The sequence below is a fragment of the Temnothorax nylanderi genome, unplaced genomic scaffold (assembly GCF_030848795.1).
Source record: "Temnothorax nylanderi isolate EJ_2023f unplaced genomic scaffold, tnyl_v1.0 TNYL_tig0713_pilon, whole genome shotgun sequence".
In the NCBI taxonomy this organism is placed as follows: Eukaryota; Metazoa; Arthropoda; class Insecta; order Hymenoptera; family Formicidae; genus Temnothorax; species Temnothorax nylanderi.
This window is the reverse complement of record NW_027249775.1, coordinates 1,093-28,797: the sequence shown is the minus strand read 5'-3', so window position 1 is coordinate 28,797 and position 27,705 is coordinate 1,093. Positions and strand designations below refer to the sequence as shown.

The 27,705-nt window shown below is 36.7% G+C and overlaps 2 protein-coding genes across 3 annotated transcripts; one reads left to right on the top strand and one right to left on the bottom strand.

Moving 5' to 3' along the window:
• Positions 1-8,181: 8,181 nt before the first annotated feature.
• Positions 8,182-22,870, top strand: LOC139784957 (uncharacterized). Of its 2 annotated transcripts, none has more exons than XM_071724131.1 (15): positions 8,182-9,145; positions 11,979-12,082; positions 12,233-12,379; positions 12,474-12,634; positions 16,364-16,440; positions 16,531-16,640; positions 16,717-16,931; positions 17,022-17,130; positions 17,209-17,306; positions 18,830-18,893; positions 18,966-19,044; positions 19,135-19,272; positions 19,541-19,646; positions 19,727-19,955; positions 20,312-22,870. In XM_071724131.1, exons 4-15 carry the CDS (start codon positions 12,492-12,494, stop codon positions 20,432-20,434), a joined length of 1,491 nt encoding a protein of 496 aa, XP_071580232.1. In that variant the 5' UTR covers positions 8,182-9,145; positions 11,979-12,082; positions 12,233-12,379; positions 12,474-12,491; the 3' UTR covers positions 20,435-22,870. The 2 variants fall into 2 exon arrangements, with proteins under 2 accessions (XP_071580232.1, XP_071580231.1); XM_071724130.1 differs by having other exon boundaries at positions 19,135-19,362.
• A 2,092-nt stretch (positions 22,871-24,962) lies between these two features.
• On the bottom strand, positions 24,963-26,713 carry LOC139784951 (uncharacterized). The gene is made up of 3 exons (XM_071724118.1): positions 25,859-26,713; positions 25,563-25,754; positions 24,963-25,465 (listed from the first exon to the last, which is right to left on the bottom strand). The coding sequence occupies exons 1-3, from the start codon at positions 25,923-25,925 to the stop codon at positions 24,963-24,965; spliced, it is 762 nt and encodes a 253-aa protein (XP_071580219.1). The 5' UTR covers positions 25,926-26,713.
• Positions 26,714-27,705: the final 992 nt, after the last annotated feature.

Genomic DNA, 27,705 nt, shown 5'->3' with positions numbered 1-27,705 from the left:
ACCTACCTCTCTATTTCCAACCTTGCTCCCGGCCCTTGTGCCACCTTCCTGGCTTAGTCGAAATTCTGATCCTTCCCATTACTTGTTCCCCTACTTGTACCTACTCCATCCTCCTCTCTTCTCTCTCCCCCCTTTCTAAATTCCCTATCTATCTCTCCCTCCAACTCCGCCCAACCCTTCCAGACCCCCTCAATTCTGGCTTTTCCAAAACCTACTTTTATCTCTTTACCTTTAATTCTTTGTTTCTTGGCCCATCTATTCAGTTTTTCTTGAATTTTCCTTTCCTCCCAATTTAAGTCGTTTTCTATGAAAACCTTGCCCCCTTTTAGTTTGCTTTTGTTTCTCATTATTTCCCTCTTCTTTTCTTCGCTCTCAATCTCTACCACCAACACTGTCCCACTGTTTCTATTGCTTACTATTTTACATTCTACATCTATTTTTTCTTTTATGAAGTCCTGTATCCATTGCTTACTAGCCCTTATGTCTCCTTCCACTTCCTTTGGCAATACTATCCCCTTCATAACTATATTACACCTTCTCCTCTCTCTATCTTTGTCCACCACCAGTTTTTTAATTTTGCCTACCTCCCAGTTACTCAACCTCCCTTCACTACATCCCGAGCAAGATCCTGCATATGTACTCCCTCTCCTACTGTAACTCTTTCTACTTACTCTACTACTATTTCCGCTCTCGCTTTTCCCGCCCTCACTTTCATTCCCGACATCCGTGTCACTTTCCCTATCTGCATCCCCCTCGCCACGCTCGAACCAGCCTATCCATCTATTTTCAAGATCTATTAATTTCCTCTCGATTTCTCTTAATCTTTCCTCATCCTTCTCTTCCTTATCTTTCCTTTCCTCTACGTAAAGCGTGAAACACTTTTTCACCTCCTCAATCTTACCTACCTCTTTATCCACCTGTTCTTTCATTTCCTTTATCTCATCCCTCATAGAGTTTATCTTATGCTTTAAATCTTCTTCATCTCTAAATGTCACTACTTTACCTATCTCTAGTTTTCTCTGCTTACCCTCAGTTTTGCTGTCGATCCTGTTCCTACCTGTCTTACCTACCCTACCATTATTACCGACACTGCCCGCACTTCCCGCGCTCGGTGAACCGCGCGACGCCATAACCTAAAAAAGCCACCGCCACTTCTTCCGAAACGGAAAATGTTCGCTTTACGCCTTCCCGAGCCACGCCTTCACTCGTACCGCTTCTCCGGCCTCTCCACTTACTCTCCAACGCTTCTATGCTACGCACCTTACTCTACAACTCTCTAACTATGCCCTAACAACACAGCTAAAATCACACACGACCACACGCTCACACGCCCTCTAACCAAGTCCCATCAGAAATCATGTATAAATGCAGAATAAACAGTGACACAGGCAATAGACACAAAAGTTTCCGTCACGTTGGAAATTCTGTGCCTATTGCCTGTTGCCAACCAATCATAGCATTCGAATTTTTTAGGTTGTAATTAACGATTTTTTGGTTATTTCCTGTTCCTATTGCCTGTTGCCTCTGGCATTGTGCAAGGGGCTTAAAAGTCGTTCCATGTGGAGCCCGGCCCTTGAAAAATCGCACCGATCGAGCTGACTCTGATTGGTTGACCCCCTCTCCGTTACTTTTCCGAGATTCCGTTTTCCGAATTTCTGACTGCCATGTGACAGCACCCTTAAACCGAAACTCGGACCGATTTCTAGTATCGTGTACACAAGGCTTTACGAACCGAAAGTATAATAGGTTGTCGGAAACCACAGGGCAACGTGACGGAAACAGTTTCCGCTTAGAATTTTAATCCGATAAGTTGCCAATAATCTAGCGACATTTTTAAGGAAACCGTTGCCGTTAAAAAAGGATTCCTCTGGAAGGAGTAGTGTTTAAAATGCACTAGCTCGCGCAGAAGCCAGGTCTTATGAGTTAATGAAGGAAGCCATAAAACAATACAAAATGGATGGTTCAGAGACTGTGCATTTGATTTAGTTCGTAATTCAATGTACTTACTCGCAGGAAAGTAGTAGTATAATAAACATAAAGAGAGATATTCAGATATCATACATAAAAGTACGCAGTATCAAAGATAATGAAAAAGAAATTATTAGTAAAGAAACAATCCTTTCTTTCGAAATGTTTTAAGAAACACGTTGGAATTCACCATTGTAAACTTATATCCAACAAAAGATTCTTTGGAAGAAAAGTATCACCTCTGAATAGTCATATATCGCTATTTGTAATTTAGTACAGTGTAGCTCAACTTAATCATATCAAAGAAAGAATCGTTTATATCAAACAAACATATGAAATATCATACAAGAGAATATTATTGCACAAATACATGAAATAATTATTGAAGTAATGCGTCAACCTTCTTTTATTCATAACATAATCCTCATTGGCATAATAATAATCAATATAGAATTTATCTATTGCTTCGTAAAGAGACTCTTTTGACGTGATTAAAGAATGAATAAAGACAAGATAAGTTGAATAACTTATTCTGACTAATAGGAATAATATGCCTTTGTTTATAGATTGACACATTAATTCTGAAGCAAAGAAACAATATGCAAAAGTAAGGATTCGCAGAATAGTTCGACTCAGATTACAATAAACTAATTATATCTTAATAACACAGAAAACGTTAGTTATAACGTGGCTCGAATGCTACGAACGCACATACAATATTGAATACAAGTAACGAGTGTAATTACACTTCTCGTTTATATCTTAATTAAGAACTATCGAAGGATACAAGAGCCAATGTAACGCAGAATTCAATGTATTGTGGACTATTAGAAAGTGATCTCGAAAGAATGTATTTAGAGATTTACAATAGTCGTTCGTTATTGAAATGGTTGCAACCACACAAAAGGAGAGAATGTAAAGGAATCTATACTGAGCTCAGTTTTCTCAATAATGAGTAATCAATCACGAAGAGTCGACTCATTTTTCTTAAGGATGAAGAAGCCTCTCTTTTAATTAGAGCTCTCGACTTATCTGTAACCAATGATCGGAGAGTTGAATAGACCATGCGGTCATCATCACGTTAGACGTAAATCTAACGCCGTCCCCGTTATGATCACTGATTAAATGAAATGAATGTAATTTGTTACCTTAACACTGTCATTAATCGGAATTACTTCCTCGTATGATTAGTCGGATTGACTAAGCTCAAAAAGAGCGCTCTCTCAATTTTAGAAAATGATCTTCCTTCATAATCGAGAGGACATTCCAGAACGTTTCGATTGCGTCGTAGTTTTCCGTCTCTCTCTCTTTCTCTGAAGATCGGTATAATAGCAGATTCTCGATGATCAATGTGATGCAGCTGTTCTCTCAACATATTAGAACTCGATAGAAATTAATTATCGGTTAATCTACGACTCGTTAATACTGTATGTACGTATTACAAAAGACGGTGAAGCTACAATGAACTTAACGGACGATCCGTCGTAGAAGACGTTCGGAACGAGAATGGCTGCTCGCCGTGCTGCCCGCACGAACACGCCCGTGCCCGCATGCGCATTGATACACGCTCGACCGTAAGCGGTCCCCGGGCCGCCACGCGGTCTTCGTCGCGCGCATTGATACATTATGACGCGTAAAGCGGTAGCTATAGCTATTACTATAGCCATCTATGAAAGCTCTTTCTTATTAAATATAAGTCCGATTCTATAAATACACAATCTCTGAACTGACCTTACTTTATCTTTAAACAAGTAGGTTATTCCCTTCTACAGAAATTTATTATACATATATATACAAGGTGTCCCAATATTGCCGATTACGGTTAATAAAGTGGATAAAAGATGAAATTCTCTGATGAAAATGTCTCACAAACTTTTCGATGTGATAGTAATTTAATTATGGTTATTTTTTTATTGAAGCATGGCCTCGATGGTACGTATGTACATTAAAATTCAGTGTGAGAATATTATTTTTACTAAATAACATTCGTTTATGTGGGAGTGTTGAGAAAGTAAACTCATTTTATTTAGTAGCATAATGTATGTATGTACATGCAATCAACAGTCGCTCTAGATCGATCAATCAATTGCATACTCTCTATGTCGATTCTCGATTCTTGTATAAGTTACACTAAATGGAATATATTTTTTATTCGCCATTAGTATATGAAGCACGCCGCATTATCTGATTTTTAACCCTGCATAAAATCCTGCACCATCACTTATCATTAGCACCCATAAGTGCTGGTCTACAATCTACAACCTTGCTTTAAAGGGTATTTAAGCTCTAAGCCGTAAGAAATTGACCAATCACAGTCGAATATTCTCCTCAAATTCCATTGTGATTGGTCAATTTCTTACGGCTTAAAGCTTAAATATCCTTTAAAGCAAGGTTGTAGACCAGCACTAAGTCCTGGGGTCCTATTATGGCCGTATCAGACTACGGATTGGGATTGAGATTGGATTGAAATTTTACCAATCAGAGCAAAGTTTACTAAACTTGAGATCAGTTTTCTCTGTTCTGATTGATTAATTTCAATCCAATCTCAATCCTAATCCGTAGTCTGATACGGGCTGTACGGTTCTTGAAACGAGGTGAAAATTACAAAAGTGAACATATTTTTACTAGATTTTGACCAATAAAATTATAGATATTCTAGTGAATTTCCTCACTTTTGTAATTTTTACCTCATTTCAAGAACCGTAAAGCACTTATTGTAGACCAGGGGGTCGATTACGGTTCTTGAAACGAGGTGAAAATTACAAAAGTGAGGAAATTCACTAGCGTATCTATGATTTCATTGGTTGAAATCTAGTAAATCTGTTCACTTTTGTAATTTTCACCTCGTTTCAAGAACCGTAATCGACTTCCTGGTCTACAATAAGTGCTTTAAGCCTTAAGCCGTAAGAAATTGATCAATCACAGTAGAATGTGAGGAGAATACTCGACTGCAGTGATTGGTCAATTTCTTAAGGCTTAGAGCTTAAATACGCTTAAGGCCATTGCACGTAACAAAGTTTTAGTCATAATCGTAAGGCCGTAAAAAAATAAACCAATCACACTCGATTATTCTTCGAGCTCAAGGAGAATAATTGACTGTGATTGGTCTATTTTCTTACGGCCTTACGATTATGACTAAAACTTTGTTACGTGCAATGGCCTTTAGGCCCGGTCTACAATGAGTTGTATGTCGGAGTCGGATGTCGCAACGTAGCCGATGATCCAATGAGAGAATTTCTTTTTCGGAAACGAATTTTCCTCATTGGATCATCGGCTACGTTCCGACATCCGACTCCGACATACGACTCATTGTAGACCGGGCCTAAGGCCCGGTCTACAATGGATGTCGTAACTGTCGTAAGTCGTGAGTCGTAAGAAATTGACCAATCACAGTCGAATTTGAGGAGAATAATCAACCAATGATTAGGGAGAATTTAGACCCGGTCTACAATGGATGTTTTAAGTCGTAAGTTGTAAGAATTGGCCAATCACAGTTCATTATTCTTCGACCGCAAGGAGAATAATGGACTGTGATTGGCCAATTCTTACGACTTACGACTTACAGCACCCATTGTAGATCGGGTCTTACACCTTGGCAGAATAGCAGAAAGCAGAAAAGCAGTAGCTAATCAGGACTTGCGCTGGCAGTAAGCATAAGTATATGCATACACAGTATGTACATTCTGCTTACTACCAGCGCAAGTCCTGATTGGCTACTGCTTTTCTGCTTTCTGCTAGTCTGCCAAGGTGTGAATTCTCCCTTAAAGCAAGGTTGTAGACCAGCACTAACGAGTTCTAAAATAGAAAAAGACTTTTATACATAGAATAATGAAAGGAATCAATTGTAAAAAAAATATTTTAAATAATTTGATTGTATTTTTTTTTGTAGATGCATTCAATTTTACAAAATTGCAAATGTAAAAATTAATATTATTATTCGATTTCTTTCATTATTCTACGTATAAAAGTATCAAGGTAAAGTCATCGAAAAATAAATACTTTATTTCATATTTTATATTAATATGACAAAATTTAAAATATCTCAGGAAATCCTTAACGAAAGAGAGCTTTATTACAGTGTTTTAAAAACGTCTTGACAAGGGCTGTAAGAATATGCAATAAAAAATAGGGGGTCCAATTTAAAAAATTCAAAGTGACCCTGACTTGACTTTAACAACTCCACCTAAGGTCAAACTGATAAGGTCAGTAAATAGATCTTTTTAAACCCTACAACTTTTGTCTAAAATAAAAGGGTTTTTTTGTAAAATGTATAGTTTTCGTAAAATTAAGGGATTTCAACACTTTTTGTATATATACTCTGTAAACATATACATATATTGTAAAGTTATACATAAATATAATCATATATAATTTATCACTATTGTATTTTGGATACCTACAAAATTATTTTAAATTTGTATTTGTATGAATTATTTTTTCGTTTGCATTTTGTAGAAAAGCTATTGATCCGTCTTGACAACGTTTGATGATATGCTAGATCTAAGGCCGGCATTTACAATTTGATTTTAAGTTTAAGAAGATTATCTTAAATATAAGATTTATTTAGCTAATGAAATGGTTGTAAATAGCAACTTAAAATTTTTAATACAAGAACGGATTATTAATAATTAATGGATTATTATTTACTATTTTAAACAGCTTTCATTTACACAAATATAGTAAAAAATTATTATATTATATTATATAATTTTATTATAGAATTATAGAATTATCATTTTGCAACGTTTCCGAAACATTAATGTCATCATTACAATAATGTATCTTATTGACATTTTGTTAATCTGCTATATCTCTCTACATCTACAATGTCTCTATGTTGCAATGTTGTCGCAATATAAAAAAGGAGCAATATATTTTATTCGCTATTGCATATTACATTGCTACTAATCAGCTATTACAAACACATTTATGCACGAAAGACGCGTTGAACTCCATAAAGTCCATGTATGACGGTATCGATCGAAAATTGTTTATGATCGCATCGGGCGTGACTTTTATCTACGCGGGGGTATTTTTTGAATCGTGGCGCGCCTGCGCATAAGCGTAAGCGCGACTGTGACGACGATCTATCTTCGTTTGATATTCTGTGCAACGAAGACAGAATGATGACAACGCTGTTGAATCGGACTGCAGCCTCGATCTTGCACGATGCGACGGCACATATACTGTGGAGTGTGGCGACGGCGGCCGATGACGTCATCGCCGCGCGCGGAACGGAGCTTGGAAGTGCGCGTCTGTATGTACATACATACGTACCGTCACAGGCGTGTTGTATGTATGTACGTACGTACGTATGTATGTATGTATGTATGTATGTATGTATGTATATGTATGTATGTATGTTTGTATGTATGTATGTAACCAGATAGCAAGTTGCCCGCAGGTTGCTGTCAATTTGCTTAAAACTGCTCTGCTAAGTTGCCTTCAATATTGAGGAAAGCGGCTTCCGATTTTGCCTATTGGATTGCCGACTGTTATTGCCACCAAAACGGTTGCCAACAGATTGTGGCAACTTTTATGGCAATAAGTATGCTACGAGCTTTCCGCTTGTTTGCGTAAGGTAATCGTTGTCTGCATAATGCTTTTAAGTTGCTCTAAACGAAATTACTGTTGTCCGATGACAGCAATATGATGACAACTGAAGGGAAACTTATGCCAAACACTATTTCCTTTTTATGCCAAGAAATGCTTGGCTACCTGGGTATGTATGTATGTATGTATGTATGTATATATATATATAGGTACCTATATATATATATATATATATGTGTGTGTGTGTGTGTGTGTGAATTACTACGTTTACGCGAGCTTTACTTCTGTAGTAACTTACGATAATTCCTTCGCGTAAACAGGATTTTTCTTCGCGTAAACGGGATTTTGTAGTAACTTACGATAATTTACTTCGCGTAAACGAGTGATTTATCGTAAGTTACTACAGAAGTAACACTCGCGTAAACGTAGTATATGTGTGTGTGTGTGTGTGTGTGTGTGTGTGTGTGTGTGTGTGTGTGTGTGTGTGTGTGTGTGTGTGTGTGCATATGATCTAGTCACCACGAAAATCAAGGTTCCGAAGGCGCGCGTGCGCAGCATGCGCGAGTGTGTGTGGAGCGGAGCGGCGCAACGGTTCGAGGAGTTCGTGCGAACTTCACCGTGTGTCGTGTGTGACATCACGCTTCATTGTTGGAGGTTTACGTCATTCCCCTAGTCCGCGGCGCTTTGAGACGACGGACGAGTGCACGCACGCACGCACGCACGCACGCACGCACGCACGCTTGTACGCATGCACGCATGCAGAGACAATCTCTCCTCGTCGTGGGAAAGACAACAAGCGATAAAATGTCACCCACCCTGTCGTTGCTGATTTGAGTGTGAATCGAATCGCTCGCACAGCTCGCTCCAGTGCCCGTCGTATGTAAAACGGAAAGAAGGCGTTCCGCGTTTACGGAGGTGTCACGTACGAACGTTTGTTCGCGACTGCTGCCCGAAAAAGATCAAAAAGATCACTTGGTGTCTTCGTAAAAAAAAGAAACGTTATTCTCGTTCGGGAATGTCAGCGCTCGACGTGTCGAAGTCGAAATAACTGCTCGAGTTCCTCGCTCGGTGCCGTGGAGATACGGAGATTTTTGATATTCGAGAGCGAGATCCGCAATCCGCGCGCGCGGCGTCGAATGACTTCCGCGCAATTTGACGCCGCGTGACTTCGTCATTGCTCGCATCGCGTCGCGCATCGTCGACGGCGTGCTAGCCCAGTGAAGAATGTGATAGATCATCGTCCACCATCTCTTCTAGCGTCAGACAGTGCTCACACGACGACGACGACGACGGCGGCGGCGGCCACCGACGCGCCTCTCTTTCATTTTAAATATAACAGTGTATAAATAAGTATGAGCAATAGCGAGAGTGCGCGGCGAGGCTCCTCGCGTCGCCACCGCCGTTGATTTTTCTCCCGTCCGCGGGCGCGTTGTTTATCTACGCGCTCTGCGCGTCAGACAGAGATAGATGTATGTAGGGGAATGAGAGCGAGAGCGAGATAAACGAGTGGTGCGGGTCGTCTCGTCGGATGCACTTGGAAATTCGTGACTTTTTTTCACTGTACGTACGTGTTCGCTCCACGGTGGTCATTGCGCGAGGACACGCGACATCGAACACCATAAAGGTTAGTGTACGCGACATTCGTTTCGACACTTCGTCCCGACACTCGATCCCGCGCGATTTCTCTCCATTGCCGAGTCGTCAACATGGGCTACGTTCCGATATTTACCGTCAGTACTGAAAATCTATAATTTACGTCGCGTACACTATATATTTTCAGTATTGGCAGTGAATATCGGAACGCAGCCGAGGACGATAAAACGGAGGACGATAAGTGACAGAAAACATGACAGGGAAGGAAGGCAGATGCCCGTTTAATGAATATCGCTAGTTCGATAGAGTTTCTCCGATTGAGAGTTCGTAGTGTTGAAAGTGACTCAAAATAGGTTTCGTTCGATTAAACAATGCTGTTCGAGATTTGTGAGTTTGGGCATTGTGACTCGACGTGCGTCGACGTTCACGCCTATTACCTTCCTTTTTCTACCTATCGCTAAGAAAAAAAAGTGATAGACGTGAATACTAGCCACTAGCGAATTCGATTGGATGCACTCAGTGCGCAGTGGTGCACATTAAAGCCGTCGTACATAACAAATCAACGTAAAATGTACGTTTAATATAAACGGGTTAAATCACAAAATTCTCAATATTCTTTATTGTACTATTTGGTAAAATATGTGTTGGACATTTTTTCGTACAACCCACTGAAATATATACATATTTCATACATATTATATACATATTGGAACGCGCGCTGGCGTTGAAACGCGAGGGAAGAATAGATGCTGTCAAAGGGGCCACCTATCCTTGGCTGCGGTTCGATTCACGCTCACAGCGTGAACCGGACCGCAGCCCTTGTCGTACACTGGCATGCGTACAAAGTTAGAAAAAGACAGGTGGAAGCGTTGAATAAAGCCTTGTGTCCACGATGCTAGAAATCACTCCGAGATCTCGGACGGAGAAAGAATTAACCAATCGCATTGGTTAATTGCCGAATTGTTTAAATATGATTGGCCAATTTTTTCTTCGTCCATAAGACAGTATTGTGCGTTAGGGCCTGAGCAGAATAGCTAACTAATTATTAAGACAATGTTGTATGCTTTATATCTTTGTTTTTAGCAACGCACAATACTGTCTCGTGTCTCAAGTCTTAAACGAGTGTACGAAGTGTCAACATTTGTAAGACTTTTGAGACACAAGACAGTATTATGCGTTACTAAAAACAAAGGTTTAAAGTATAAAACATTGTTTTAAAATTATAAGTCAGCCAAGCCATTCTGCTCAGGCTTTAAGAGTCTATCCTTCCCTCGTTTTCCGCTTAGCTGTAGCATAGGCAGTGCGCGTTCCAGTATGTATATTTCAGTGGTGCAACGGCTTTAATATGTACCAGTGCGCACTGAGTGCATCCAATCGAATTGCTATAATACACATCGAGTCAATGCTCAGAATTACAAATCTTGGTCAGCACTAGATTAAAAGATTATTGAGCCAACTTTATCTGCATCAATAATCTTAAATAATTCTTGATATTGAATTTTCTGAGAAAAATAGATTTAATCGTTCGACGACGACGAGCTCATGTGATATCCGATTTTTTCTACCCCTTTCGTAAAGAAACGACAAGGAGGTGACACGAGAATGTGGTTGCGTAGTATGTATGTATACACAAGCGTCCGTCAGTCATTTATATATGTTCTGTGCCGTCAGTCGCGATTTTGAGAGACGGTGGCACTGGTGATCTGCTGACAGGGGCATTCGACCTTTTACAATTCTCTGTGACGCGGAGAGAAGATTGTCACTTTTTTTTTTCACATAAAACAAGTTATTCGTATGACTCTGGCTGCGGTCCACTTGACGCTACAAATGCTTCGAAGCGTTCTTCTTCTCCTTCTTTCTTTATTGAAAGAAAGGAGAAGAGGAATGCTTCGAAGCATTTGTAGCATCAAGTGGACCGCAGCCTCTATGGCCGCGTTCAGCAGACACAACTGTTGAGTTCGTCTTATCAACACTCTACGTTGATTGGTTGGTACTAAAAGTAAGAGCCAATCACGTTCGACTGCTACTGAGCGGCTTGGTCTGCTGAACGCGACCAATGAATCATTTGTTATTAATTAGGAATTACGTGAGATATGATTCTGTATAGACGGTGTGCGTTTCTCGAGAATTTAGTGAGTAATCGCGATATTGTGATTTGACAGTGAGAACATCAATACAACTATTAACCTTTCTCACTCCCTCTACCTCTCCCCTTCTCTATTTCTACCTCTTTCTATTTCTATTTCTCTCTCTCCCCCTCTCCCTCTCCTTCTCCCTCTCCCTCACCCTCTCTCTCTCTCACTCATAAATAAATATAGGTAGATATGTTAAGGTAATTTGTTTGTGACAATACTGTCAAAAAGTTAATGACAGACAAATGACACGTAGTATTTGGCTAGGATTGTCCGCGTTATGCATGTGTGTGTAAGAATCTCATGTGTATGTACATATATAGAAACTAATGTGTGTTATTAGATTAGGATCACTTCAAAATTAACTTCAAAGGTTAGCTGTCATATGCGTCCACCGCTAAGAATCAATTACTTCGAAACTAAACGGTCAAAGGTCTTGTATTTTTACAAGTCTCTTGTATCGTCTTCTTGTTTTTCATAAAAGTTGCCAGAGTAGTTTGATACTACAATTAGAAACGTGGTGTCGGAAGCCGTTTTCATACCTGTAATACATGTAAAAAGTACTAACTTTGATTTCAATTATCTCAACTTCGGTACGGTCAATTTTTTTCTAATTGCACAGGTGTGTAAATCGTGTTTACATTAATATACTGTTCAAATTTTATGAGGTTTCCCAGAAAATGAGTTTACGGACTAACTACCTTAAACATTTTCTTTGTATTGTATTCACAGATGAGCTTGATGAACCATTTTTAACGAGAAGAGGCCAGAATAAATTTTTATTCTTGATAGGAAGCATTTAATGCACTGGCATGTCTAACCAAAATGTCATCAAGGTTAATTATAATTATTATATTTAAAATTGAAGATAATTGTTAATTATTTATTATATTGTATATTATATACTATAAAGTATATTTCTTACTTAACAAAATTGTTTTGTTTGCCTCAGTTACACAATCCTAATTTATATATATTTTTTATAGGAAAGCTTGAAAATCCCTATTGAGAGGAACATAAATACGTATTTCCAGAAGTAGGCATTTAAATCACCGCATAGTTTTAAATGATGAGGAATATTTATCGCCAGATATTAATTGAGCATAAACTTAACGATCACCAGTATCTCCAGTGTAAGTGTGATACATTTTTTTCTTATCTGCATTTAATTGTTATTTAATCAACGATGCCGAAACAGAGAGAAAGGAGAATCACTTGCTGTTTCAGATACAAGAAATATACGTGATGCTGTTACTTCCAAACTGCTTGCAGCTGTGCAACAAGCTGCGGCATGATGCTGAAGATTGTCCTGATTATACCGATGCCTGTATAATGTTAGAAGAATTCTGCATATTTGCCGCAGAACTGGCACGTCTGTGCGAGCGAGGGTAACATAAAAACTTTAAAATATATTGACAGGTTTGACTTTGTTAGGTACTTCTCAGCATTTTTGAAGACATCACATATAATTTTCTTATGCAATAACTTCCATTCCTTGCAAGCTAAGTTATTATTTGCGCTAAAATAAATCAAAGTTTTTTCTATGTATCTTTGATTAATCATTATCAGGTTGAACGGAAATCTATATGTTTCAGGCAAAAATATTGAACATTTAATCATGATTATAGTAGGGATATTTAAAAGCAATGATGAAACGCAACGCGATGTCTGTCGTTACAAAATTATTTGATATTTGGAAGTACGTTCAGTTACAAAACGATTAATCCATGCTACTATTTATAACATACTATTTAGTATGTTATATTATCACACTCTGATGAAATTTTATGATATTTACCATTGATATTATTGATGCTTTTTTGCTGTTATATAGACTGATACATTTTTATGATTTGGAATAACTGTCATTTTTATTACCATAAAAAATTATCAAATATTTATTGCATAGCTTTGAATAATAAATTTTCATTAACCCTTAAAGTGCGTACGTTTTTTCGGTACCTTCTAAGTGCATGCGTGAGTCTGTCACGTTCAACGCTATTTTTCTTTACCTTAAAGTATTTTAAAAAATCTAAAAAAATTCATGAAACATCTGTCTACATTGTAGTTGACGATTTTATAGTCATTTTGATAAACATCGTTTATTTAATATCTTCTGACAGGCTTGCAAGTTTTACAGTTACGAGCAGATATCACTTTGGTTCGGACGCCGTAGACCCACGTATGCACCTTAAGGGTTAATAATATTGTTAACGTACTTATCTTCCGAAGCATTATGATAACCGTTTACAGGATATTTATTCAAATTGTAGAAACAACTTTTCTTATTTTCCAGGCATTTTCGTTCAAATTTTCAGGCAAAATTCAAACATATTTTTATATTAAAATTTAAAATTTGATTATCTAGAATGCTTAGTTATTTCTTATTCATGCAGAATATTCATATAATTCATGTGGAAAAGACTAGAATTATTTGTTTCAAATATCTAAGGACCTAAGATTTATGCATTTAAAAATGCCTGATTATGCTTGAAATTTTATTGAAATTATGCAAAATTATGCGGTCTAAAATAAGCTTAATTTTAGTGTGTATGATCTTGTTTCTTAGTATGTACTTTAAATACCATTATTGCTTTGGGACAAACCACTGTCTAGCAGTAGAGATGGAGTTTAATGAGTACAATTTTTCGATGTTACTTTGCACTCTCCAGAAGACACGAATTGGCACAATATACGTCGCGCCTTTTTAATAGATTACGACCGTTACGAGATCCCTCCGTTTTCTACCGAAGAGCACACCAATGGATGCATCCAGGAGCACCGCCGCTCACGGTGGCGCTCCTGGATGCACCCAATAGGGTGTCTGTGAAGTTGGCATATCATTTTCCAGCAGATCAAAAATAAAAGGGAGTTCTTGTCGCATGCAGTCGAGTTCTATAGTTCCTGATACTAGTGATACTTTTTAGTAATAGTTCTGGTGATTTTATCCAAAAAACAGTCGATCGAAAAAATGATCTGCTAACTTCCCGTATTAATTTATAAAAAAAATCATACAACATTGCCAGTGTCGGGAACTCTTTAGAAAATGCTCTAGTATGTTCAGAACTATTCGAAAAATATTTTAGATAAACCGGAACTGCGCCATTTCGTACAGTATATCACCCTATTCTCTCTAAATACTCGGCTTTCGGGCGGTATTAATTTATAAAAAAATTATACAACATTGCTAGTGTCGGGAACTCTGTAGAAAATGCTTCAGTACGCTCAGAACTATTCGAAAAATATTTTAGATAAACCGGAACTGTTACATTTCGTACAGCATATCACTCTTTTCTCTCTAAGTACTCGGTTTTTGGGCGGTATTAATTTTTTAAACAATCATACAACATTGCTAGTGTCGGGAACTCTTTAGAAAATGCTTCAGTATGCTCAGAACTATTCGAAAAATATTTTAAATAAACCGGAACTCCGAGATTTCAGAAAACTAGCAGATAATTTTTTCAATGGACTTTTTTTTTGGCAAAATCAACAGAACTATTACTAAAAATTATCAGGAACTATAGAACTCGACTGCATGCGACAAGAACTCTTTTTTATTTTTGATCTGCTAGAAAATGATCTGCTACGGGAAGTTAGCAGATCATTTTTTCGATTGACTGTTTTTTGGGTAAAATCACCAGAACATTACTAAAAAGTATCAGGAACTATAGAACTCGACTGCGACAAGAACTTCCTTTTATTTTTGATCTGCTGGAAAATGATATGTCAACTTCACAGACATCCCAATAGGTTCACGGCGCGAAATTTGAATGTATATCGATTAAGTGTGATTAAACTCGTGAAATTATGATATGTTATGATGAAAGACGGTGTTTTGGCAACATTATGCGAAATTATGCGGGAAAATGACATTATGCTGCGAAAGGTCTCAATTATGCGTTATTGTGCGCATAAATAATCGGGTTCTACTGGTGTCCCAACACTTAGAATAGTGAAAAGAGTTTGTTTCAATAGGTTTTTACAAATTATGCGATTATACGCGAAGCATAAATCTTAGGTCCTTACAAATATCAAAATAATAAGAAGAAATAGAGAAAAACGAGCAAAAACGATAATTTGGGTTTATTTTATTTTTCGAAATCTGCAATCTTTTGTATTGATATATTTCGATATATCGATGCCACATCCTTTATTTGTAGCATTTATTTGAAATAAATCATTGCAAAGAATGTGAGATAATGACGTGAAATAATAACAAAGCATTTTCTTATAATATTACATTTTTAGATTTTTATGTAGCTTTTTCTTGGAAAATACTAAATTTTTTTTATAATCTCTTCAGGAATAAATGGACTATTTGATTGTTTGATTTTTAAAAATTATAATTTTATAAAAAATTATAAGCAAAGTTGCAAAAAAAAGAATACACTAGTGGAAATGGAAAATAGAATATCAAGAACACTTTATGATACTCGATATGTCAATCGTACGGTCGAGCACGGTGCATGATAAAAAAGACAAGATCGTACAACATATGGAAATCTTTATTGTATTGGGGGTACCTTACATGTACGTTAGTAGTGAATACATCAGCCCATCATGGTGTTCTTTTTTCCATTTCCACCAGTGTAGATTACTTTCCAAATTAAATATTATTATTTATTTAGATTATTTCATAATTATAAAATTTAAGAAGAGTTGATTTAAAAAAGAACATTAATCGAAATGTAACCAATTATTTTGGAAAAAGAATAAATAAAAAGCTGATAAAAAGGAATATAAAAACGGATAGTTTGGCTTATGATAGGTTTGCAATTACATCTTCTTCTCAAATGTTTTTCCAGGTAGTAGATATCTTGATATATGTTTTCATACAAAAAATTGTAAAATGTATTTATAATGGTTATGTGCGGTCAAAGTAGTGATGGTTGCAAAACTGAAAAAAGTTTATTCCTAATCATAGAATTTCGTGAGTCAGTGTATATACACAGGCTTATATGCACAGTCGAATGGAATAATCATTTAAATATTATCATTTAAACATAGTCCTGCAAATTTAAGTCATTATATATATGTCGAGTGTGATAATACTGGATCGGTATATGAATTAAAAGATTGAGATTATACTACATACATTTATTCATATTCACCTGTAGAACAGCAGCTGTTCCTATGAACGCCTCTTGCTCATTACACGGTGATGGAAAAGGCATTAATCACAAAACTGGCTCAAGTAAGTCAACAAAGAATGTTCGCGGAACACCGTTCAATTGTGTCGATGAGGCAACTTCATTATTTACTTATTTATCGATTAATTGCTTAGAGAGGATGGCATATGAGGTATTTTTGGGCGGGTCTTGTAATCCAACTACCTGGAGATCAGACATAGCGATACCGACTCTTCAGAACCTTGGCATTACTTATTATAATCCTGTAAGTAGTTTATCTTCCTTGTTTTTTTTTGTTCATAATTGCATGTGAGATATCGTAATTGGATTATGTATCGCAGCAAGTGTCACAATGGGGTCCGGAATTAATAGCTCAAGAGTACGAGGCAAAGCAGACGGCGCGAGTCTTGTTGTTTGTCATTGACAACCAAACACGCAATAGCGCGGGCATCATCGAAGCAGCTCAACTGGCAGCTACGCGTAGCGAGTCCTTGGTTCTTGTCATTTATCCATATCGTCAGGGACAGACTATACTCGGAGAGACTGTTTCCACGCAGTACGTGTTGTTTCAAACAGATTAATTGATTTAATGCTTTCATTTGATTGCTATGTTTTTTCTCTTATCAGTACATATTTTATTTTTCAGGGAATATTATGATTTGATGAATGGCTTGTTAGTGCTTCAGTACCTAATGGAAAGGCAAAGGATACCAATATTCGAGAGCGTATCAGTTGCTCTTCACTGTACGTCCAAGGTAATGACTCTAATTAATAAACAAATGCATCAAAATTAATGATTAATATACATATATATATATACTATGTACACATAGATGTTACGTGAAAAGATCAACGTGCAGGATTGCATGAGCACTGAGGATGGCATTAGACCTATAAGAATCTCGCTTACTCAGAATGGAATGGATGCAGTGTAAGTTTCTAATTGCCTGTCTATATTATATGTAAATATGTGTAAGATAATTTAACAATATCTTGATATAAACAGTAAGATGTAATAAGAATTAAAACAAACAATTGTTGCTCAATAATATATTCGGAAATGTTTAATTTCGGAAATATCACGTCGTGTTTGATGTCTGAAAGTTATGAAATTAAAATCATATTAAATAGATTAATAAACAATGCTAGTTTTTATTTGTAATAATTTAATAAAAAAACAGTTTAATAAGATATTTGGAAAGAGTAACACAAATTGCATTCTTTGGGATTGTTCATGTTTAAGGGGTCATTCTACTTTGACGGCCCAAAAACTAAGGCTATTTTTAACAATTTTTTTCACAGTAAATACACCATATAATGAAATGAATCTTTTTGGGATTTATTAGGGCACTCTTAAATAACACCAAAAAATTTTTGTCATAATTAAAAAAATTTTTTACTTTATCGTTTTTACAGCGTCAAAATGGCGTGTCAAAAAAGATGCAAGTCCGCTGCGTTGATCAGTTTTTTTATTCAGGCTTACCTGAAACAAAAAGTCAAAAAGATTCTTAATCTGTATGAGTGTCGCTATGTCCCGAACCTCAATTAATAATTTTTGTTTAAAAGTAACAAAATGGCGCCGGTTTGAAGAAAAGTTTGAAAAAATCACCTTTTTTGGGGGGTATTTTTTAATGTAAAAAGTAAGATAAAATAAACATTTTGACCTGATTTTAGTTCGGGACATAGCGACACTCATACAGATTAAGAATCTTTTTGACTTTTTGTTTCAGGTAAGCCTGAATGAAAAAACTGATCAACGCAGCGGACTTGCATCTCTTTTTTTTTGATGCTGTAAAAACGATAAAGTAAAAAATTTTTTAAATTATGACAAAAATTTTTTGGTGTTATTTAAGAGTGCCCTAATAAATCCCCAAAAGATTTATTTCATTATATGGTGTATTTACTGTGAAAAAAATGGTTAAAAATAGCCTTAGTTTTTGGGCCGTCAAAGTAGAATGACCCCTTAAGCGATTACTTAGTAACAAGTAATAATTTGACATTACAGCCATCAACTCTGATACACAGATTGATGTGTTTCTATAGCACTTATTCTCAATGTTTAGTCACTAAGGCGTCTAAAGAAGTCGGCTATAGGAGACGGTAATTTCTGAGCTTTAGTAATAAGATGTATTCGGTAAATAACGTGGCATTTAAATAAGTTTGCTGATCAGATTCTTGAAAGTTTGAATGAGGACATTGTGTTGATCAAAGTGCTGCGTAAGATATGCGAGATATATGTGTAAGAATATTTCATATATTTTTTTATTTGATATCTAGGTATTCCGAACAAGAATATAGTTAAGCAAGAATTGTTTGTTTTAGTTCTTTTTATCTCCTCTCCAAAAGTTTCTCTGAATGTTTCTAAATCGGCATGTGCAAAAATATCATATCATGTAGGAATAACATAAAGAGCATTTACAAATGATTTATAAGGAAATTTTATTTACATGTTAGAAAATTGCGGGAAATTTTCAAATCTATGGACGTTGATGATAGTGGCACAGTAAAGTTAGGGGAAGTATGTACATTTTATCACATCAAATATTTTGAAAAATTCATCAAAGTCAATACAATTTCTTTTTATTTCCAGGCCTGGATAATGTTGCAGTCGAACACAATGTGCAACAATGTGTCTCTTTCGGATCTGCTCAACACGGTGAATAAGTCCGGTAATGTTCGCGTATCATATCTCATGGCGTTTAACAGATTTGTGTTTTGACAAAAATAAACTATTAAAGTACGATGTGTTCGCCACGCAGAAATCTACAGGACATTGATAGACGGATTCCCGGCGAAAGGTGACCCAACTGAATTGCGAATCAATTTCGAGCAGTTTTGCGTTCTAGCCAGCGAGTCATTGTGGACGCGGACGAAGAGTAATGGCATCTCTTGTGAAAGTGAGATACCTTCAGTATGGAATATATTATGTAGGAAGACCTCAAATTTCTTGCGACGAGTTATCGTACATCCTTTTAATCACTTCCTAGGTATTTCTGATTTTCAACAATTTCCCACGATCTTCGATATACTCACTGTCTATACTTCTTGCCACCTGAACTTTTCATTTTCTCACTTCCCAAGATTGAGCGCTCGATTTCATCTATTTCGTAGAGCAGGTAAAAAACGGAGTTTGCGTTCAGCTATGAAGGATTTAAACCTTTTCAGATTGGACTAATTCCTTTGTCCAAGAGTTCGAGAAGAGGGACATTTATATTGGCGTTGTCAGTAAAGATCTGTTTTGGTTAGAATCTTCCGCAGTACCGTTGATAGAGTGAGTATCAGTAGTAGCCTAATGATGATCACTTCTCGACCAGTTAAACGTGGTCTTCTTTCCCATTTACGATCTTCCAGGTCGATGAGATTGTCTTTGCACCGACCTAGCCTGAATGAGTACAACGTAAGAGTATTGCCGCAGGAATTGCAGAAGATAAAGAACTCACGACTGATCCTGTTGATAGTGCCGCAGCATTCGCGCGGCATCGCCATCATGGCATTGGCAGCTCATTTGATTGGACTGCGCGCTAAGCTCGTCCTCTGTGTTCAAACTCTTCCCGAGGGTTCTATTGTGTCTGATGACCAAGTACGACTGATATATTTTATACCCCCCCTCCCTTTCATACACAAACACAACAAATAAACAAACAATTACTATAATATATAATGAATATAATGAATAACAAGTCTATTAACAATAACTCAACGCAGATTTATCGAATTACTTAAGACTAACAATAAGAGATCATCTTTGGGAAATTAAGCTTCAAGTGTCGTATAATATGTAATGTAGCAGTTAATAGAAATTAACTTCCATATATTATTGAAAAGTTGTGCGACCTACTATACATATTTACACTAGGCATTTGTAGGAAAAAATTTCTTTTTTTTCACTACTATAATAGAGATGTGATATATCGTTATTTTCTTTGATTTATTTAGCTGACTGAACAAGCCCGAAAAGATTACAACCGGGGAGGATGTACCTGTCGGACTACGCAACGCGTGAAGGTGTACCTGTTTTTCAGAATATCGCTGATGCTCTGCAACATGCGATACAATTAGTTGAAAGTCCTTGTTGACTTAATTGCTCTTTACTGGTTTTTCTTTTTTCTATCTTTTTTTCATACAGATAAGTTCATTGGTTCGATAAACTAATTTATTTTTACCCTTAACAATGTCCAGCTACCATTTGAGATCGACGCGAACACCATAGATATAACGATGATGCTGTATTGTTGTTATATTTATAATAAGCGATTGTTAGTTATAGCAATTATTAGCTGCTTTTGCTAATAAGATTGCTTCTTTTCATAATGTCTCTCATTAGCAATGTTTCATCGACATATAGCTCTCGCGTGTTATTTTCGCATTTTCCATTAACAATGTCATTTATACATATAGTATTATTACTATTATCGTTTTTTAAGTTCTTGACAAAGTTAAAACACACGCAATCAAGACTTTTTATTTACGTCAAGATATTCTATTTATTGTTACTATTTGTCGTGAGCACAGCATTTCTGAAGCAATTATTTTTACTTTGTTGACCGTATTACGTATGGTCCTTTTATTTTTTATTTTTTCTTTAAAAAAATACATTTTATATTGGCTAATGAGTGTCGAGCAGCTATTTTATTATTACTTGGTTATTTTTTTATTACTATGTTCTTCTCTTATCGAATGACGTTAAACTCTTATATAAATTATTGTAGATCAGTAGGAAAGCAGTCTCTCACGGTAGATGGACATATACGATCTTTCTCTCTCGTTTTTTTATAGCAACTTGACGTTCGTAATTTTTGTAATGTTTTGATAACGTGGTTGAGGATTGATTTGATATACGCGCGTGTATATAAAACTCATAATTCTCTAACGATCTAATCAATTATTAACTTTTGGAATCTGATCGCTGAAGACTGCGAGAGGGAGGATGTCGTGTGGAATTTGCTTGTATTTTGAATGCGTGGTGTGTATCTCGGCTGAGTATGTGTATGTATATCGATATGTATGCGTGGGATATATCATGAATTTGCATTGTTTGATGTATTCCAATAACCGCAAATGTCAAATTTCAACTGTCGATGATAATTTCAATAAGCCGGAATTGTGTCTTATACAAATCAGTCTGTAACATATGAGTGAATAAGTGAATGAAAGAAAAAAAAAAAGAACATAGGCAAGAACGAGATGTTTTAAGCGTCGTCTACAATGGCAGCAGGAGTATACAGTAAGACGTAAGCAGTAAGTTATTGACTAATGGGATTTTTACAATTCAAGAATAATCGACTGTGGTTGGTCAATAGCTTACTGCTTACGTCTTACTGCATACTCCTGCTGCCATTGTAGACGACGCTTTAAGGCCGTGGCACATAGAAAAACTTAAGCAGTAAAACTCAAGCAGTAAGCAAATCAGCCAATTACAGTCAAGAACTTAAGGCACGGCCCTAAGCGGTAGCGAATCCATACCGTTGATTTCTTATACTGCTTAAGTTTTACTGCTTAAATTTTTCTATGTGCCAAGGCCCTTAAGCTATTGACTGATGGCAGAGAACGAAACGTAGTCTCTTACGTCTATCGTAGTCATAGACGTAAAACAAGGCAGAGAACAGTGTATACGTAACTACGTAAACGTAAAGTCATCGTGTCGATACGTGACGATACGAACGTAGTTACGTATACGGTTTTCTCTGCCTTGCTGTACGTCTATGACTACGATAGACGTAAAAGAGCCTACGTTTCGTTCTCTGCCATCAGCCATTCAACATCTGCGGATTACTCAAAACCTTGCTAAGAGATTTCATCGTTTGAAGGAACAAATGAGAAAAAGAAAGTAGCTCAAGAGAAAAATCGTTTATTATATTTTTTTGCATAAATATATACACTCGTACACACGTATCTTACCAAACATTTCTCTTTTTGAAATAAAACAAAACTGTTATCGGTCTCACATGTTTTCTTTCAGCATTTTTGTTTTCGCACGAATATTGATACGTCTGTTGTGTGCGACAGCTAGTAAGAAATTGTTAGAACTGTGCTGGTATTTAACGATCGTCAAGATTATGTGATCCTAAATTTATGTTGCATCCAATTATATTAAAGATACTCGAAATGCGATACGTTTAATGCTACAACGCGTGAATAAAAGCTTAGATAGGAGCCCCCGCTTGAAATTATATTTTGTTATCGTAACACATTACCTTTCAATTGAAATAATTTTAAACGAGCAATCACACGACTGTATGAATGTAATACCAGTCAGAATAAGTGACTTTTACTCGGTTTTCGATCTACTGTCCTCGTCATTTTTACTTTCTCTAAGATCTACCATTTTCTCTGTACTATCCTTTCCAGGGAAGTAGTACCTTCGTATATTCTTGAGCGACAACAACACCGGTATCATAGCCGGTAGAAATAGGGGAATGTATACAGCGTACCTGTAATATCGCAGAATTATTATTTGTAATGTAATTTAAAAAAATATATGCTGAATTTTCATAATGTCTTCTATTAATTTTATACGAATATATACAAGACCATCTAACAAGGTAACCCACGGAAGTGTCCCTCTCCGATTTTTATGAGCTTTTATTATGTTGATCTCTAGATGAAAATAAGGGACTGTATTTTTTTTATACGTTCCCATGCAGCCATGCGCGTGTTTAGGATTTGCCCTATACACTACGCTGAAGCGTAGGGCCGGCAGATTTGCGGCGAGATTGTAATTTTTCTTTCAAAATTTGGTGAGCATATGGAAGTGGTAGGTAGTTTATCATTCCGAAAAATGTTGAAAAACTCTGAATAATACCTACTATGAAAATTGATTAATCGGATAGCACACGAATTAAGAAATGTTTTATTGTTTACTTTTTTATATTCTGCGAAAACTTTTTAATTCGAAGGAATACAGGGAACGGCGGGTAGTATGGAATATTCGATATTTCTTGTATTATCCGATAAATTGTTTCACTCCAAGTGACTACACGTGGTAAGTTGGCTTCGGTACTATAACATAAAGGTGGTAAAGGTCGTTACAACAGGCTATCTATGGATGTATCGGATAATACAGAAGTATCGAGTGTCCCATACTATCCAATGTCTCGTACTCGCCATTCTCCTAATTATGAGATTACCGGTTAAAAATTCATAAACAAACTGATCAAACATAAACGAATCATAATTGTGCAGCACATTTACATACGCAGGGGCACACCGTGTGCTTCTGTTCCCAGGACAGGGTTTAAGTTCGTATGGAGTTTCGCGCTTCGCTGATTGATCCATGTAAAAAATGCAAAAAAAAAAAACATTTTGATAACATATATTGATAAAATACATTTGGTAATTATGCATAAAAAGACCCCACCCGCCAATGACCTTGACCTTGACATATGTTGTCAAGGTCACCACCTTGACCTTGACATATGTTGTCAAGGTCACCCTCCTGAGTGACCTTCAGAAGTTTTTAGCCGGCGGTCGTTATTTGTTAAAAAGTTATTAACAAAAAAAGTTTGGAAAATATAGCAGCTATTTTCAGTATTGGAAGGCATAACGACTAATATTACGTTTTTTTTTTTTAAGCAGAGAATACTTTATTTCGCGAGAAAGTCGCTGCTTTACCAAAACACAAACATTTAAAGCAGTAAATTGTTGATAAATTGAAGTCTTTTTGTTAAAGCAGAGAATACTTTATTTCGCGAAAAAGTCGCTGCTTTACCAAAACACACATTTAAAGCAGTAAATTGTTGGTAAATTGTATATTGAATATATGTGAGTATTAGAAGGCATAATGACTAATATATATGTTGAATAGTTCACGCATACACTTTCCACGCGAAACGAGGCGCCACATGGGTTCGTGGCGTGCTTTACAAGCTCGTTTATTGTATATCGCCACAAATATTCACACAGATGATCAACTAACTTATCTTGTTTAATACCACCTCTACTTAAATGTTTCGTGACCATTCGTGACGACACGACAAAAATTCGTGACCAACCGATATGCGTGAAACTTTACTTTATACTCTTCTCTAATTTCCGAAATGTGCGACTTTTCGAATTCATCTTATTGCGATTTTTCAATTTTTTGTACTTCTCTGACTGCTGCAGACCTTGAGTGGAAATGTCCACTATAACCGTGCGTACCAGCTCGCTTGTCACGACATATCTCCTCAAGAAAGGAGCTTTCTGCCTCGAGCTCTGCAGGAATAGAATCTTCTTGTCTCAATAAATGCTGAAGATGGCTCGAAAGAAGAGCCGAAACGTTCATCACACCTGAATACATGGTTTTTTAAGTTTTATTTGCGCACCACGTTCCGCGCCCGACTCGCATTTCGCATTCGCCGATTTTAAATTAATTACATTTTAATCGCATTGGTTACAAACTTCCAATTTTCACAAAAATTTAAAAATCTCACCTTGTACAATTCCTCATATTGCATCTTACGCAATGCACTATGCGAAAACCAATTTCGCGACTCTCTTAACAGAAACTCTAGGCTTTCTGGGAGGGATTGACTTGCTTTACTGGTGCACTTATCAAGGCCGTGGCATATGCATTTAATCAGTGTAGGCTGGGGGCAGTCATATCGTTTTAGCAATGCATATAATGAATAGTTAGAGCCGCACAGATTTGCGGCGCCATCAGTTCCAGAGCAAGCAAATGTTTCAAGTCCAGGCCAATTTTTTGCATATAGAGCTTGAAGACATTATACAATGCTTGCGCTGTAGCTTGCGGGGTTACCACAAGCCCCAACAAGTCCGTAATCATTTTCTGCTTGGTATAACTGAAATATCTCACCATTAAAGCCAAGTGCTTCACAGTTGCATTGTCTGTTGATTCATCCAAGATTACAGAATACCAGCTATCGCCGATATCTTCGATTAATTCCCGCAGCATACATGGTGCTAACACTCTGCATATTAATTTTGAGCATTTTGTTCTATGAAGCCTTAACTCATTTAGCTTGCTGTCCTTTCCAATGTTCTTGAGTAGCACACCCAAATGATCAACAGTTTTGACACTGGAGTGACATGCAACATGTGCCGCAAGTTTCAGATCGATAATTTTTAATTCAACCGTTTTGGACTTGAATCCTTAAAGAAAATAAAAAGTATGACAAAGTAAAGCAAACACCAAACCAAACCACGTATACATCTAAAATAAAAGAACTCGAAAACATATATTGCACACCATAAGACTGAAGAATAGTCTGACCGCTGCCTTTACGAGAAGGTAGAGCACTTTCGGCTTGTTTGTGCTTTTTGGCTTTGGTATGGTCCATTAAGTCTGTTCGATGAGGCCTTAGGGTTGTGCGGCATAGTTTGCAGTAAGCCTCAGGCTTTCCTTCGTTTATGAGAACCTCTGAGGTCCTTTGAAGCCAATCTAAATCACAAAAAGAGAGAGAGAGAGTACTTTAAAACTATTATAAATATATGCAATAAATTCATAGAAGAGTTTGGTATTGAGGTTAAGAAGATATCACTTACGAGAAAATATAGGTTCTTTCTCCCAGTCTTCATTATATTTCTTTGTATATTTTGAATACTTTCCCATTTCTATTCACAGGATGAAAAAACAGCATTCAAAGTTGTTACGTACGAATCGTACGATTACCGCCTCTCCACATAGAAGCTGTGTTCTAAAATGCACTGTGTTTTACCCGTATTGGCCGTATTACACTAGCCGCTAACGATTGGTGGGTGACTGCGTCTCTTGACCAATGAGAAAGAAGCTGTTGGCGATTCGGGCATTTTTCATTGGTCAAGAGACGCAAACGCAGTAATTTTTCGACATGTAACGATTTTCGCCCAAATCGCGGATTTTTCTTTCCCATCCCGCCCATTTGGCGGATTTCCGCAAATCGAAATTTTGACCCGCCAACTGACCTCACGTTTCCGCCCATTCGGCGGAATTCCGCCCAATCTGGCAACACTGGCCGCTACCGAAATCCCGCGCCACCCGAGCGCTGTTAACCAATTAACGCCTCTAGCCAATGGGCGTTGCCGCCGCGCACGCCATCTCAACCCGCGCGCCATACCTGGGCGCTGTTAACAACTAACGTCTCTAGCCAATGGGCGTTGCCGCTGCGCACGCCATCTTAACCGCGCGCAATACGAATGAGGCCTACGTCCTTGGCTGACGTTTACATATTCAATATACAATTTATCAACAATTTACTGCTTTAAATGTTGTGTTTTGGTAAAGCAGCGACTTTTTCGCGAAATAATCGCGAAATAAAGTATTCTCTGCTTAAAAAAAAAAACGTAATATTAGTCGTTTATGCCTTCCAATACTCAAAATAGCTGCTATATTTTCCAAACTTTTTTTGTTAATAACTTTTTAACGAATAAAGACCGCCGTCTAAAAACTTCTGAAGGTCACTCAGAAGTTTTTAGACGGCGTCTTTATTCAGGAGGGTGACCTTGACAACATATGTCAAGGTCAAGGTCATTGGCGGGTGGGGTCTTTTTATGCATAATTACCATAATAAAAATAATAAAATAGTTAATAATAAAACAAAAAATGAGTTGATAATTAAAACTTATCTAATACCAAGTTTGAGGGGCGGCAAAATTTCAAATGTGTAGAGCGGCAAGTTTGATAAATCCGTCACTGGTTTAGGTGGTGAAACACCCCTTTGAAAAAATCGGTTTTTCTCTTTCGGGCTAAATATCTCCGAAACTATAAGAGATAGAAAATAAATTTTTAAACAAAAGTTGAATGATTTAAAGAGCACTTTAGAATAATGACAAAATAAAGTTTTTTATTTTTATTAAAAAATTAAATTAAAAAAATGTTTTGCCATTATTTTAAAGTACTCTTTAAATTATTCAACTTTTGTTTAAAAAGTTTTTTTCTATCATTTATAGTTTCGGTGATATTCGGCTCGAAAGAGAAAAGTCGATTTTTTTCAGAGGAGTGTTTAATCCCCTAAACACGCGTATGGACACGTATAAAAAAAATACCTGTCCCTTATTTTCATCTAGAGAACAACATACTAAAAGCTCATCAAAATTAAAGAGGGACACTTCCGTGGGTTTCCTTGTAAAAGTTTCTTAATTTTTTAAAAAGAAAACACAATGCACACAATTTTTTGTAGTACTTTTTACGAGATATTTTTTAATCTATCTTTTCTAATTAAGGTATGATATTTTTAACATGATTTATTCCTCTCTCGTCATTTTATATAATTTTATAAATATATTTTGTAATATCCATGTTTTTGAAGATTTAGCTATACTCTGTCCAACGAGAGATCATGGTTGGATCGGACGAAGACTCGTCCGTTTCGCGCAGTCTCCGCCCACATCTGCTTCTTCTTTTCTTCTTTTTA

What these genes read in the sequence shown, in the direction of transcription:
- LOC139784957 (XM_071724130.1), top strand. Translation starts at nt 12,492, where the DNA reads ATGCTGTTACTTCCAAACTGCTTGCAGCTGTGCAACAAGCTGCGGCAT. An exon ending in TAATCACAAAACTGGCTCAA is followed by an intron (nt 16,441 to 16,530) that starts GTAAGTCAACAA and finishes TTAATTGCTTAG; the next exon opens with AGAGGATGGCATATGAGGTA. An exon ending in CTATTGTGTCTGATGACCAA is followed by an intron (nt 19,956 to 20,311) that starts GTACGACTGATA and finishes TGATTTATTTAG; the next exon opens with CTGACTGAACAAGCCCGAAA.
- LOC139784951 (XM_071724118.1), bottom strand. Translation starts at nt 25,925, where the DNA reads ATGGGAAAGTATTCAAAATATACAAAGAAATATAATGAAGACTGGGAG. An exon ending in GAAAGAACCTATATTTTCTC is followed by an intron (nt 25,755 to 25,858) that starts GTAAGTGATATC and finishes TTTGTGATTTAG; the next exon opens with ATTGGCTTCAAAGGACCTCA. An exon ending in GACTATTCTTCAGTCTTATG is followed by an intron (nt 25,466 to 25,562) that starts GTGTGCAATATA and finishes ATTTTCTTTAAG; the next exon opens with GATTCAAGTCCAAAACGGTT.